We start from the raw sequence: 16,065 nt of genomic DNA, 5'->3' as shown, positions 1-16,065 counted from the left end.
AGCGGTAGTTTTAATGCTAGAATGAAGATACTGGCATCATATGAAACTATAAAACCTAAGGAATCAATTGGTACCAGTGTTACCATGCTAGCATGTAAATAACGCTCCAAACTTGTGCAGGAAAAACGGTCATGGCCATTTTCGAAGGGGTCCCTTAACCTCTGACCTCAAGATGTGAGTGAAAATGGGTTCTATTGGTACCCACGAGTCTCCCCTTTACAAACACGCCCACTTTATGATAATCACATGCAGTTTGGGGCAAGTCATAGTCAAGTCAGCACACTGACACACTAACAGATGTTGTTGTCTGTTGGGCTGCAGTTTGCCATGTTATGATTTGAGCATTTTTTTTATGCTAAATGCAGTACCTGTGAGGGTTTCTGGACCATATTTGTCATTGTTTTGTGTTTTTAATTGATTTCCAATAATAAATATATACATATATTTGCTTAAAGCAGCATATGCCCACTCACATGTTGATAAGAGTATTAAATACTTGACAAATCTCCCTGTAAGGTACATTTTGAATACATACATATTCATAAATGCGTGATTAATTTGCATTTAACTGCGATTAACTATGGACAATCATGTGATTGATCGCAATTAAATATTTTAATCTATTGACAGCCCTGAATACAATATTTGCTGAAATCACAAAGTCTACCATGATACGATTTTGATTCAATTCAATTCAGGGGCCTGCGATCGATATGAGACAATATCATTAATACCCATTTAACACAATCAGTTACATTTATATCAACTCACAAATAAGCAACTAAAATATGATTTGACAACTTTATTACTGGGCTCTTCCAGACATTTAAAATAGAACAATCTATTATTTTTAATAAAAAGAATGAAAATAGACTATAAAGTGCCATGTTTTTCATGTTTAAGCGCCATGGGAATTTCAAAATAAAGCCGTATCTTAAAGATGACGAAGTGTATCGATGTTTTCACTTTGCATCGATGATATTGGATTGTTGATCATTGAATCGATACATCGTTACACCCCTAAATGAAAATACATTTTATTAATTAATTATAACTGTAAGCTGTTTTGGGAGTATCAGTATCTGTATATCAGTAACAAGCGATACACCTATCCCACATCAGCTGACACAGAAGCCACAGCACTGCTTGCTGGGAGCAGTTGACAATTTTCATGTCGAGTGAAGAAATAGATTAATTTAAGAGCTGATATTTCTTTAAGTTGACTAACAGCGGCCTGTATAGCTGCATGGATCTAATCCATTCTTGTCACCATTTTCCTGGCTCTCACACAGATGTCATCCCCAATCTATATTCTACCTACAAAGCTCTGATTGGCTCAGTTGTTTCTCTAACCAGGAACGGCGAATAGCCATCAAAGAGCACAACGCCACATTTAGAGGCCTGGAACCAGGCTAACTGTTGTCTTTAGTCTTCTTTATTAAACAACTTGAAGCGATGAATCCTCTCAGCTCACAGTTTAAGTGCGCTGTTAACAGACAAATGAGTTGCTCTTCCTCTGAGTAGCCTCTCAAGATGTGTTTGCTGCTGCCAGAGGTCAATAACGTGCCATTTCAGACAGAACTATGGGACCTGTATTACTATAAACTTAAAAACTGCTAAATGAATGCAAAAAATGTGGGATGATCTTGGACTACGGAGACTTTACAGAGTATTAGAGATCAGATATTTAATAATGGAGCTGTAAATGAACTCAGACATATGACACACAGTGTACATTTCTGGTGCAACAAAAGCTCCACTGTTTGAGGGAGGAGAGAGTGAAAGAGGAGACAGAAAGCAGACTAATAGGTTAATGAGGTCAAAACAGTAGGGACAGATGTATAGAAAGAGATCATGATGAGAACAGGTGGTAAAAGACACACAGTGATGGGAGACAGAGAGATCAACATGGTGAACAACAGCCTCCAATAAGAGATGGACACACACACACACACACACACATTGGGACACATAGACAATGGTAAATGGTAAATGGACTTGCATTTGTATAGCACTTTTCTAGTCTTCCAACCACTCAAAGCGCAGACACACACACACACACACACACACACACACACACACACACATTCAAGCTGTCATGCATTCACCCAAACGCAATGTTGGCACAAATGTACAGATGTAAACAAACAAATATGGAGGTATTAACAGAGGGGTGTACCACGAAGCGGGATTAGTGTGTTAGCGAGGTATGTTGAGCCTAAAGCTGAAGATGGCTCTCTTTTAACCTGGCTAGATTGCCATGGCAACACCCTTTGTCACTTCGTTACCCTTCGTGTCACTTTAGGCAACAAAACCACTTACTTAGGTTTAGGAAAAAAAACTACATGGTGGCTTAAAACAACTATGTAAAGTGAAAATGAAACTGAACGTCGTGAACATGGGAACAAACAGCTGATTGTAACGTGAAAGTGAAACTCAACACACGGGACACGAACAGCGGTCTCCTGGATGATGAATGTGTTTGTCGGACCCGTCCACCTCCCCTCCTCCCTCTGTGTCTTTTCATTTTTTAATCTACGTCACCACAGTCACTCCTGAGCGTTTACTGTTGCCGCAGATGGGTTTACATTGTCGTTGGAACGCGTAGTGCGTCTCATACTGGTGCTAAAGGGCTCCGTGTGTGGCGGTATCACACGTCAACAGCAGTGACAAAGCGTCTGTATTTGACGCCCTGGGAATGAGAACAGGCTGGTTATCTCTGATTGGGGCTTTACGCTTTGTCGAGCCAGGTAAAGCAAAGCCTGGCTCTGTGTAGTGCTTCGTGGTACACCCCTCAGGTCTCCACAAAACACAAGACAAGAGAGGTGAACTAGAGACATGAGTTAGAGACGGGAGCAAAAAAAAAAAGAAAAAAAAGCAGCCTAAAGTATATAAATATTCCTAACAATGCATTCGAACAGAGTTTAAGTTTTCAGACCAATTACACCATTTCCCCTGTGTGCCGGGAGCTTGAGAGTGTAAACAGTTTCTCATTTGGCAGCAGACGTTCACAGTCTGAGCAGGAGATGAGAGGCTGAGTAAAACCGCAGTGTACTTTTGGCTACTTAATGAGGGCAACACCCAACGCTGTGGTTGCTGAACCCTGCCAGCGGGCCAGAGAGCTCACACGAGTCCATTCCAGTCGTCTAAAAAGGAGAGAGTGACGTGGCGTTGATCTGACTATGACAAGCTTGGGTGGCATTTCTGAGAAAGAGTTATAGGCTGAGATGTATTCATTTATAGATATTTAAATCAATATCCTCCTCACAAACACTAACCATACACATCCAAACAACACACACACACACACACATACACACACACACACACTTGTCTTTTTTGATATATTTACTGTATTGTTATTGTTGTTATTATATATATCTCGTTCTAATTGTTTGTTATCACTATTATATAGTCATATTATTTCTTTATATTAATCTTGTCTCCAGGTGGAGGCTTCAGATAAGCCTAGTGGGTTTTTTGCCTCTTCCTGCACTGTATATTATTATTTATTTATTTTTTGTTATGTTGTGTAGTCTTAAATTGTGCAAAATAAATAAACAAATAAACAAAAATTCAAATTTGGCATTTAATTTGAGATATTTTTTGCCCATGACTTTATCCTATAGTAATTGTTTTATTTTATAATCTTACTAAACATTTTAATTAGTTTGTTTTGTGATATATATATATATATACGTCTTGCTTTAATTGATTTGTTTTAATCCTATTATGTGATTCACCTAATAGGATAAACATTGAGCGGCATAATGATGTATAATAATGTTAATAAATGTCTACCCACTGTTTCTTGTATGTGTGTTAAATCTCAAAGCAATATATATATGTTATAGAAATCCAATCCTCAGTTATTGTTGTTTTTTTTCTGTAATAATTTATTGGGAGTAATGTCAGGTGCACGGAAACACACAAATAAAGCACAAATGTAAATGGTTGTCCTTCCATATTTGGGTATTTTTCCCTTCCACCCAACCCTCACACATTGTCTATGCAAAAAGGATAAAGATCAAAAAAATAATTTAAATTCAATTTTAAAAATAAGATAAAGAAATTAATTCAAATATAAATTCAAATAAATAATACTAAAAAATAAAGAACACATTGACAGTAATGATAATTATTGGATGAATACCAAACTACAGATAGTTTTTTTATTTATTTACCAACAGCATATTTTGATGTAAACCCAAACTTTCAGTCTTTTTTCCATTTGGTTAATTAATTGTAATTTTACAATTTCAATATATTTCTGTAGTTTTATTACTCAGTGTAGGGGTTATTAGAAATGTGATATTCAATTTCCCGGCAGCTGAATTTGATTGCTTTTCTCTCATCAAGGCCCTACTGTCCCTACTAATCTAAAATATATTTTATCTGTAATCAAGGTACTTCACAGAAATTATCTCTATAGTTTTGTGTAATATTCTGGTATGATGTTTTGCAAAGCAGAGGTTTAATAACACACAAAGTACACATTTTTGGAGATGGGGGTCTGTAATTAGGCCCTTCTAACCCCAGCATGAATTAAAGCATTTGAACGGCACCCAAGAACTCAGGCACAGCAGCACCAGCTGCTACTGAGAAAACACACACTCTCCTGTCTGTCCACATCAATCACTGCTGCCTCCTCAATTCACTCTTCTCCTCTCGTTTTTATCTCCCAGCTTTCTCCCCCTTCAGCGGCCCCCCCTGTCACTCACCTGCACCTTTCCTTTAACACCTTTCTCTCTCATCCACAATCACTGGGCTGCCGTTAGGACAAACACAGAAACACTGCCCTCAGCTTGCTGAATCTTTGATGTGACCTCTGGGTTGTCTGTCCTCAGATGGACCCCGTCCAGAAGGCTGTGATGACGCACACCTTCGGGCCACCTATGGTGAAGACAAAGCGGCCAATCATCTCCTGCAACGTCTGTCAAATACGCTTCAACTCAGAGGTATGAAACCTTAAATACTTCACATGAAGGATCTGCTTTTATAGCAGCTGTCATGGCAGGCCTGTGAGGCTTTGAATCTCTAAAAAAATGCCAAAGCGACGTGCATGGGGCCGTCGTAAGAGTGATACTTGGCATTTAAAGAGTTTGAAGGGCGTTGTCTCTCTTATAGCATTTCCAAAATCAAAAACACACATGCAAAAGTGTAAGCAATGGACTAAATAGTTTGTCTATCTGCTCAAATGTTAGCTGCAAATGATTGCATGTCCGGCCAATTAGCTTATTATTATAAGAAGCAACCAAGCACATCCAGTGGGCAACCTCTGAGGTCTGAAAAGTGAAGCCAATGCAGAAGAGCCTTAAACTTGCATTCTTTCTAACAGCCAGCAGGGGGCGACTCCTCTGGTTGCAAAAAGAAGTCTGATTGTATAGAAGTCTATGAGAAAATGCCTACTTCTCACTTGATTTATTACCTCAGTAAACATTGTGAACATGAGTTTATGGTCTCAATCACTAGTTTCAAGTCTTCTTCAATACAGCATGATGTTCATTTAGTAAATTATGATCCCATTTAGAGTCAAATAGACCATAAAGCAGGTTATGCTTTAGGGTGTGGCTACCTTGTGATTGACAGGTCGCTACCACGGTGTTGACTGGAAGTTGTCTGTTTTCGTCGTATAACAAAATGTAACCATATAGTTAAACAAATGGATCAAATTCTGGTTATAAAAAGGGTTATTTCTGGGTTTGTGACACTCAGAAAAAAAGGTATTCACTGTTTTACAGCTGCTCCTTTTCCAGTGATTGTGTAAGGGAAAAATGCTTTTGGGGTCAGTGTGTGTCACGTGATTAACGCGGAAGTTGCATTACCCCAAGCAGCCAATATCACAAAATCGCTTCAGGGCTTGGCCAGAGGCAGCTGCAAAAAAATCAACAGTTGCTGGCTGGAAATGAGAATGAAAAAATCACAGAGCATTTTGGAGTGGTGTATCTGCTGCCGTTATCATTGTAAACATGGGAGAACAGAAAGCTTGACAAGCATAGCAAGAGTAACAGGGGCAGAGCTTAATGAACAATCAAACAGTCTCGGAGCCCTGCACCTGCACTCTTGACACATTAAATCATGACCTAAAAAGTTAGTTGGCTGGAGTCAAAGTTAGTTGGTGATTGACTGTACAGCTGGAGCAGGTGAGAACTTGGTTCCCAGTTTCTCAGCTCCAATTTTAGCCTGTCGAGGAAGGAGAGTCGGGGGGGGAGGAGGACCGAGAAAATCCCTGCCTGCTTAATTTATTCTGTGACTGTCCAGTATCATTTCTGATGTCCTTCTGCACTCTAGTATCAAAGGCTTAAGGGGATGTTGTGTCAGAAAAGCTAATAGAAGGACAGCAAGCAGAAAGTTTGCAGAACCTGTTTTTGGTGTACAGAGATTTTGTTGGGCTGAACTATGTGTTGCGCTTAGAGAGCATATTTCAGGTCTGATGAGGTTTTAATGGACGTGAGACGTGTGAGGGTGAACCATAGCTGACACAAGCTTGTCCTCAAAGCCACCTCAAAGCTGATGAAGCACATTTTCTGCATTTCATTCTTGACAGACGGCACTATGCCAACACGAGGCAGAGAGAGCGAAATAAATAAGGCTAGAAGTGATGAAACTCTAGAGGAATGATTTGAGTGTCCCCCATTAAAGAGGCAGTAGTGTTAACTGAAGTTGAAAAGCATATAGCTCATAATGTTGACATCCGAAACCCGACTACTAGATGTCATGGCTGATGGTGCTAAGAGTGAAGTGCTGGGCCTTTAACTGTGGGTATGTGTTTTGGAAGTGTGCAGTGGAGATATACATGTATTGATGGTCTGAGACCCTTTCTTTGCATTGAGGAATAAAAAATAGAACATTCCCTGGTGGGCCACAACAATTTTAAAAAACAACACATAATAATTTCTATAGTCAATTCTATTAGAAGTGAAACTAGAATTACCGCCTCACGGTGGTATGTATCCGTCCACCAACCAGTCAAGTTGCAGTTTACATCCATGTCAATCATTTTATCATCATCATCATCATCTACATCATTTTATTAGGGTTGTCAAAGTTAATGCAATAATAACGAGTTAACGCAAATTTGTTTTAACACCACCAATTTCTTTAATGCATTAATGCAACTTGAGATTTTTAGGTTGTTGCAGGTTCAGTTTTAAAGCTACTGCATCATATGAAACTACTTGGGCTGCAGTTTGCCATGTTATGATTTGAGCATATTTTTTATTATTTGTCATTGTTTTGTGTTGTTAATTGATTTCCAATAATAAATATGTACATACATTTGCATAAAGCAAGCATATTTGCCCACTCCCATGTTGATAAGAGTATTAAATATTTGACAAATCTCCCTTTAAGGTACATTTACAATTAAATATTTTAATCGATTGACAGCCATACATTTTATCCAATTAGACATTTGTGTGAAATTGTCATAATTAGTATATGAAATCTTGACGTATACTCCAAAATGTGTTTTGTGAGGTCACAGTGACCTTTGACCACCAAATTCTAATCACGTCATGCTTGAGTCCAAGTGGTTGTTTGTGCCAAATTTGAAGAAATTCCCTCAAGGCGTTCCTGAGATATCACGTTCGCGAGAATGGGTCGGTCGGACGGACAACTCTAGAACATAACGCCTGCGACCACGGCTGTCGCTGGCACGGAGGCATAAAAAGACAAATTTCCTGAGCTGAATTTGTTATGTAGTGCAACTACACATCAGAATTTGAGTAATGTGTATATTCATCAATATTGAAAGGGCTTTCACGGATGGAAAAATCCTGATATTTATGACCTACAGTGTAACCTAAACATGAGTAGAAATCAAACAAAAGCCTGACATACAAGCCTGGCTAAAAATATAAATGCATTCAAGTGACGAAGTGTGAAATATCTGTAATCTAAAAGCAGTGGTGTAGAAAGGACACAGGGAGTCATCTGAAACTAGTGTAACCCTGCGAGGGGCCACTTAATTATATCTCCCCTGCTCAGTCCTGCATGTTCTCACATGGTCTACATGAGCAGGGGACGCAGAACATGAGTGGGGGCCGCTTACAGCAGGCGAATATTTACATACTGTTTGTATGTAAATATGAATGTGCATGTATGAAATGTGTGTCTATGAGGGTCTCTGACTGGTGTCACATCTGTGAGGTGCAGTGGGATGTCTAATACTGAGCCACCTGTTTGTCCTGCCTGCTGTTTTTCTCGTGAGCCGCGGTGTGCATCTGCTCTGCTGCAGCTCTACAGCACTTTACACAGTAACCTGAGAGACTGGGAGCTTAAAGCACGGTGGACGTTCTTTAATAATGAAGGAATACTCTGCTTACAGTACAGTACTTGGCTTACTTGCTGTCTGGGCTGCGCTGCAGTTCAAAGGCAGACAAACTCATTATTTTCCATCAAGTCTTCTTCAGGTCATACGCCACCAAAGTACATTAATAATACCAACATTTTTCTTTCCGCGTTTACGTCTGAGGGAGGCGGGGGTTAAACAGGAGTTCTTACACAGAGTGAAAGAGGCAGATTGATTGATAGTGGCCATTCAGAAGCAGGTGCTTCCCGCTGCTACTACGCTGCAGCCACACATGTTGCAATTATAACAATGCAATTCATTTCAGGCCACAGAGGACAGATTAGCCTGCCGGTGTTTAGCTCAGCTCTGCTGCAAGGCTGACGTCACACCATGCTGCATTAGCCATCGTCACCACTGCAGTACCATACTGGACACCTCTCTCTCCTTCTTTCTCTCTCCTTCTTGTTCTTCTCTGGCCCACACCAAACCTTGTTTCACTCACATCTACCGTCTGTTCAGCAGAGTGAGTCTGCTCACCATTTTCCTCATCAGTTTTCATGTTTCTGCTTCCCCCTCTGTGGGGTATACTGTATCATCTGTCCCCTCTCCTTCTCTCCACCTCTCCAGCTTCTTCCCACCCCCTCTTCCTGTCGCTGCTGCCAGTACCCCGTACAGTAGATTTGCTAGACCCACTCTCTCTGCTTTCTGTGCCTTTGTCGCTTTATAGATAAAACATCAAAGCACATCCTGCTTAGAGAGAAAAAGGATTTCGGGGACATTCACTTGCTCTCATTTTCTCCCCCTTAAATCCCATCTCTGCTTCTTCATTCATCGTAATCCCCATTTCCATAGGCTCTTTCGTAGCTTCTCTCAGTCCATTTCACCTTCTATGCCAAACATCATTTATATTTTATCATGATTCACTTCTCCTCCAAAGATCGGACGCGTTAATCTCTTTTACGTCCCCATTGTTTCTGCTGCATCCCAACTCCCACCAGCCCTCCGAGGCTGTCAAGCTTTTTTATGCTTGAATGACGGCACACCTTCATTGATTTCTTAAGATCTGACACTGAAGGTCACAGGGAGAGAGGAAGTATCAAAACTCAAGCAGAAAGAAAACAACTGGGAGTTGCAGAATGGCAGAGGATGGCAGCACAAAGTGTGCTCTGCAAAGAAAAGAAGAAGCATTAAGTATGACTGCCTTTTCGAGCTCTCTGCTGTCATTTGTTTGTGGAGTTGTAGGGCTTCATCTCCTTGTCTAATTGCAGGGCTTTGGGTAGCAGCAACCAGAGGAGTTGGGTTACAAAGGCAGAGCTATATCTGCCTTTCTGTCATCACCAATCAGGATGAGGGCTATATGGGTAACTAACATTGGCAGTTAATACCTCAGGCTTACAGAGACATTGCGGACACGTCCCAGTGGTCCCTTTGCTTCGGTGATGCATCCCATCCCGCAGAGTCCCAAACATGTACCTGTCACGCGCCTTACATAGTCTTGTTATTGGCATAATGAAACCTATCTAATCCCAGCAGGCCTTTGCTGTATGTGCATACACATGCACATACAGTCACACAAACAATCTTGTATTACTGTATAAGTGAGGAGCTTACAGGAACTATATTTGTGCCCTAACACCTCACTCTTTCCTTTGATTTCACCTGATGCGGACATGCACATTATATCTGTACTTGGAGGGTAACACTGCCCAGTATCGCTAGGAATTATTTCCATATTGAACGTTTCTGCACCTTACAATTTACGACCAATGCCATTATTATTAAGTGACAATGATGTAATTACAGATTGTAAAAACATTAAATGGCTATTGCTAAAAAAAAAAAATGATGACCATAAAGTGTATAGGGGTGGGGGGGAAAACGATACAGCATAGTATCGCAATATTTTGCGTGGCAATGCTATATCAATACATGGATGCAAAGTATCAATCTTTTATTGTATGAACTATTAACCTCTTAACAATCTGACGGCCTGCCAGCGGGTCCGGTCACTATTCCGTCTTGCAGAGGTTGTAGCAGGCTCAGAAACCAGAAGGAAATCAACTGGTACCAACCAAGTCATGTTAGCTTGTCAGGAAGAACGCTAAATAACTCGTTAAATACTTCAAAAGTATGCAGAATTTGGGGGGAAAAAACAAAAAAAAAACTGGTATTGCCATTTTCAAAGGGTTCCCCTTGACCTCTGACCTTAAGATATGTGAATGAAAACTCTGAGATGAACAGACTGAAAACTGTATCTTATTAGATAAAACAGATGTTGACAAACTGCATAATTTGCAGTTGAATAAAAGGTAATAAATCGCAATATATCTTATCACAATATTCAGCATATCGCAAAATGTTTAAAATCGCAATAAGATCGTATCAGGACTTAAGTATTGTGATAATATCGTATCGTGGGGCCTCTGGCGACTCCCACCCCCGATGAAGAGTATAAAATGGGGTTTGATTTCATGAAAATCTTAAGAATTAAAACTTTAACACGTAACTTGTCTACCGTTACCTTAACTCTGATAAACTGAAACCCAAACTCTACAACCGTACTGAGGATTTACTGAAATGTCCACTCCTCTTCCCATTCCCTGACTTTAAACTGATCTTCTTAAGTGCGGACAAACACACACTCATTGACCCAAACTCTTCTTGATTTGCTCCATTTTTTTCTCTCATTAGCTGGCTGTCAACTGTCACTGGTCGCCCACAACCCTCCAGCCCATTTCAGATAATCCCACCACTCAATAATCATCATCAGCTCAGCAGGCCAGTTCAGTGATTACACCAGTAGTGAAGGAAGACGAGAATATTCTGGAGGCTAATCTTCCATGACAGCCTCATCAGCACATCAGCCCCGCAAACCATCAGCTCAACAGCCCTTTACTTTAAAGCACCGAAAACGCAGGAGGCCAGAATATGTTTTAGCATGTGTGAGTTATTATTGGATTATCCCTGAGAACAAAAAATATAGGAGTTTGCTTAGTTAAATATTTATCGATACAAGGAAGTCCACTGAGCACCGTTGGTTAGAAATTCAGTTCCTGCTACGTATTTTGCTGCTCCGGATTTTGTATGAATGCAGCTGTAGGGCAGGCTTCATCCTGTCCTCTCTGTAAGGTGTGTGTGCCACGGTCAAATTGGCACACCGATGGCACACAGCAGAGGAAACAGAGAGGAACAGGGGAAACTCACAGCAATGTCACAAACATGTTCTCATCTGTCAATTACAGATGTTTTGTATCTGACAGACCTAAAGGGGGACTTGTGAGTCGGTATCAGACGTCGAGGAGTGTGACAAAGCGACGGTATTTGACGACCTGAATGGGCTGCACACCCTGTGTGCTGTTATTGGCTCGGGGTTACACCCCCACGTGGGGCCCAAAGGCTGTTTGGAGATGCCCAGAAACAGCCTGAACACAGCAAAATAAGAAGAAAAGAGTAAATACAGGCAGAGGGCGGGGTCAGAATCAGACACCACCACACACTTATAGTGATGATTGAGAAGGATTATTTTTGTATCAGTCTATACATTGTTTTTTCAGAAAATATTGCATACCTTTAAAGGAACAGTGTGTAGGATCTGGCGGTATCTAGCGGTGAGGTGGCAGATTACAACCAACTGAAGTCTCTCCCATGTGCCAAGCATGTAGAAGAACTACGGTGGCCAACGCAAAAACACGAATGTCCCTCTCTAGAGCCAGTTGTTGTAATAGTAGCGTAGGTCATTTGGAGAAGTGCCAGTGCGTAGAGCGTGTGTGTGTGTACGAGCGAAGTGAGTGCTGAAGCAAGAGAGAGAGAGGGCGGCGGCAACGGGAGCAAGTAACGTTATCGACTCCGGCCTGTGTGTAAAATGTAAATATAAAGCTGACAGGCATATTTCTAATACTAGTGCTGCTAGGAGCACGCAGCTCACTGGACAATCCAGTGGAATCTGGTCCACATGGTGGCAGTGTGGGTTCACTGCCACCATGAATGAATCCAGTCATGCCAAATTAAATCCATGATTTCATGTAAACCTTTTGTTCTTCCGCCAGAGCCAGGCAGAGGCCCACTACAAGGGGAACCGCCACGCTCGGAGGGTGAAGGGAATCGAGACTTCCAAGACAGCTCGTCTCCAAGATGGCGACAAGCAGCACCCTCCCCCTACAGCTTCGCCCTCCCCACCAGGCCCGTCGCCATCTAGCCCTGAGCCTGATCCTAATAAGCAGGGTGAGCATCACCTTTACATATGTTACACACACACACACACACACACACACACACACACACACATATATTGAAATCTGTCACAAAGTGGCAGAGATGCACAACACAGCTGTTGTGTGAAGCGATTGGATAGAAACCGACCAGAGAGGAGTGCTGGTGCCGTGGTTTCTACTAAGAAATGTAGTGTTGATATGATTTTATCAGAAAGTGCAGTTCAACCTGCAAATCTGATCAACATAAAAGAATAAAACATTTGTTTTAACAAGCTGCGAACATTTCTCTGATTCAAGAATTCATCACATAGTTCAATATTGAGTTGAACTGAGAGATAGTAGAGATGTTAAAAGTACACGGGTGTATTTGACGTCAGAAAGGCCTCAGAGAGGGTTATTTTCACACTTTTATATCATAATCCTGAGGGTTGAAGAGTTGAGTATATGGTTGCCTTTCCACAAATTATCCACTAACCTGAAAACTTTGTGCTGTTTACAGATGACACCCAATCCTGTCCCAACTCTAACAAGTCACCTTTGACCCCTAGCCGCCTTCCAACACCCACACTGAGCTCAGATGCAGAGTGTCCCCTCTTGCCTTCTGTCAGCACACCTCTGCCATCCTCTCCCTCCCCCACCGTGGCCCTCAGCACCCCCCCTGCAGATCCTGCAGCGGCTGGTCTTCCTGACACCCCGTCCCCAGCACCCAGCCCTTCTTCAGGAGAGTCAGAGGAGGAGAAAGCCAAGAAGCTTCTCTACTGTTCCCTGTGCAAAGTAGCGGTTAATTCCCTCTCACAACTGGAGGCACATAACAAAGGTAACTCCAACACGGCTTTGTCTGCATGCACACATTCACAAGTACATCACACCACAATCTTGAGAGAAATAAACCCTTTACAAACAACAGCATTATTTATTATGCACTCTTAGAAGCAACTTCAAAGACCCTGAAGCATGGCTCTTTAAAAGCAATTATGCACTTGTTCTGCATTTTGAGTTTGAAGAACTAAAGCTGGAGCATTAGTGCCACTTAGTGGTGAGAATGGCAGGTTGAAAACTGCATAGTTTGACTGGGTGATAAAAACCTCAATCCTACCACCTATCCTAAACTTTTACACGCAGTAAATGCAATTACAGGAAAGTCTCCTATCTCAAGCGGGTATATCTTACAACACTGACAGCTTTAGAATTTGTTCTCTGCACTTTTAAACAACCATGCACCCAAAGGTGTATAAATAACACGCCATTTTAAGGACATTCCGCATGTCATGATGACGCATCTTAAGCTTTTCGCCTGTCATTTCACGCCATGTCACAAATGTCACTTCAATATAACTCAATGACCTTTTGGGACATGAATACCAGTCTCGAAACCCGGTCTACTGGTTGAAGTCCTCTGTTTGTCCCCTCTCGCCCATCCTAAGCAGTCTCTCTCACTTTATATACTACGTCACTTACTCTTCCTCACTAGCTCTGAGCATCACTCATTATTCTACGTCAACAGCTCTGAGCGTAGCATATTCACGCAGATGCGTTGTAGTACATTACAGTCAGTACAGACTGAATGGTGTTGTGATTGCACGCAAAATTAAATTTTCGTCTCAGGCCATTTGGTGAGACCGGGCTGATGTACCAGTTGAGCACCACAAGGTCCATTTAGTAGCTTTTCTGGAGATTTCTGTCATATCACATTATGAGTTTCCATAGTTGTCATGGAAGTGCAGATGTACAAATTTCCGCTTTAAGGACTCCTCATCCATGTTTGATTTAAAAGATGAGGTTCAAAGTTCATTCTTCATCCTGGAAACAGCAGTTGAAAACAATCTCACAACAAGGTCGATTTAGTGTCGTCACATTACACTGTAACATGGCTTCAATTGCCATCGTAGATTATACCTTTCTTTTTATTGTTTCCAGGTACCAAACACAAAACCATTCTGGAGGCTCGTAGTGGACTGGGACCCATTAAAGCATACCCACGTCTGGGTCCTAAACCCAGCCCGGAGCAGGGAGGGGAGCTTTCTTCTGACCCCAACGCTCAGGAACGCACCTTCCACTGTGAGATCTGCAACGTCAGAGTCAACTCAGAGCTGCAGCTTAAACAGGTGACAAAACCCCACAAATAGATCCGAAATAGTGACCCAAGTTTTCAAGCAATCTTAATATTAGGGCTGGGACGATACACCTACCTCCCGATTCGATACTATCACGATACTTGGGTGCCGATTCGATATGTATTCACCCCTACTCAATATCCAATATCTGTTTTTTATCATTTTATGTTTCAGCACATATCTAGCCGGAGGCATCGGGATGGAGTCGCGGGGAAACCCAATCCTCTTCTCAGTCGGCACAAGAAGCGCACAGACTTTATGGTAGAAACTCAGTTTTCCTTTCTCACAATCTGCATATATTTCTAATTTTTCCCCCATAAAAAAATTATAATTTAGGTTAACCCTTGCCTGCAGTAATAAATTGACTTCTATTTTTCCTTTACTCTCTCATAGGAACTTCCAAAAACTCTGGGTGCCGGACTTTTACCAAATCCTCTGGCTGTTGCCGCGGCGATGGCAGCCGCAGCCTCCTCCAATCATCTGGCACTACGCCCTCCTTGCCCGACCTCCCACCATCATCCCCATCACCACCTCCTACAGGGAACACCCCTCAGCCTGCTGAGGCCCGCCCCCGGTCCCATCCGCACTGCGCATGGGCCAATCCTCTTCACTCCTTACTGACGGTGAGAGAACGAGGAAGAATCAGGAAGAAGCACACTGTGAAGTGGAGGCCTGCAACCACGTGCCATCAAGAGCCAAATCAGCTGGTGTGCCTCCAGCTGCTGTTTCATTGGAATAAAAACAGTGAACATGAATATGACTCTTCATGGTGCATACTGTGGTTGCAGACCACTACTGTTACGTTAACAGGGAGAACCTGACGAATCTCAAAGAGACTGTATGTTTCCATCCTCCCCAGCTTCCCTTCTTCACTCGACTATCATCAAGTAGACTCTGCAGATGGTTTGAAGAGGAACTTATAAACCAGTTTCTATCAAGCATGGACGTCTCTGAGCATCCTCCAATCTGCAACTGACTAATTATCTTCATCTAACATATGATCAACTGTATCTGACTGGAAACCCTACCTCTCTTATGTTTTTAATGTTCACCTCTGCAAGGATTCATTACATATCCAAAGCATCAATGCTATCAAAAACACGCCCGCTGGGTGTGATATAGTCGTTGCCTCTGATGTTAGCTGGTATCATAATGTAGCTGTCAGAGTTTTGGGGATTATACCACTGTAAAGTTCTGTTTTTGTGGCCTATAAAGAGAAAACAACAATTTCCGGACCGTCTCTGCAGTTACTGGTAAACATTTCTCCGTACCGTATGTCTACATTTTCACAGCTGGCCTAAATGGCCTATATTTACCTCTGTGGCACAGAAACAGGAAGTCAAAGAGGAACAGCAAAAGGGTCGAAATTACACTATGTCTTAAATTTGTGCTGATGTGTACTGTACGTCAATTACAGTTTGGCAAGGGTAGACTTTTTGTGAAGAAG

General features: G+C 41.8%; 1 protein-coding gene across 2 annotated transcripts in view; it reads left to right on the top strand.

The window, feature by feature from the left end:
* Positions 1-15,847, top strand: part of LOC119496071 (zinc finger protein 385A-like) — a 38,577-nt gene extending 22,730 nt beyond the window's left edge. For both annotated transcript variants that reach the window (XM_037783130.1, XM_037783139.1), the window contains exons 3-8: positions 4,848-4,958; positions 12,340-12,514; positions 13,004-13,321; positions 14,422-14,609; positions 14,793-14,879; positions 15,012-15,847. In XM_037783130.1, coding sequence (XP_037639058.1) covers positions 4,848-4,958; positions 12,340-12,514; positions 13,004-13,321; positions 14,422-14,609; positions 14,793-14,879; positions 15,012-15,239 — 1,107 coding nt within the window. In that variant the 3' untranslated portion in view covers positions 15,240-15,847. The remainder of the gene's footprint in view (positions 1-4,847; positions 4,959-12,339; positions 12,515-13,003; positions 13,322-14,421; positions 14,610-14,792; positions 14,880-15,011) is intronic.
* The last annotated feature ends 218 nt before the right edge of the window (positions 15,848-16,065 follow it).

Source organism: Sebastes umbrosus, chromosome 1 (genome assembly GCF_015220745.1).
Source record: "Sebastes umbrosus isolate fSebUmb1 chromosome 1, fSebUmb1.pri, whole genome shotgun sequence".
NCBI classification, from domain to species: domain Eukaryota; kingdom Metazoa; phylum Chordata; class Actinopteri; order Perciformes; family Sebastidae; genus Sebastes; species Sebastes umbrosus.
This window is presented reverse-complemented; position numbering and strand designations above follow the sequence as displayed.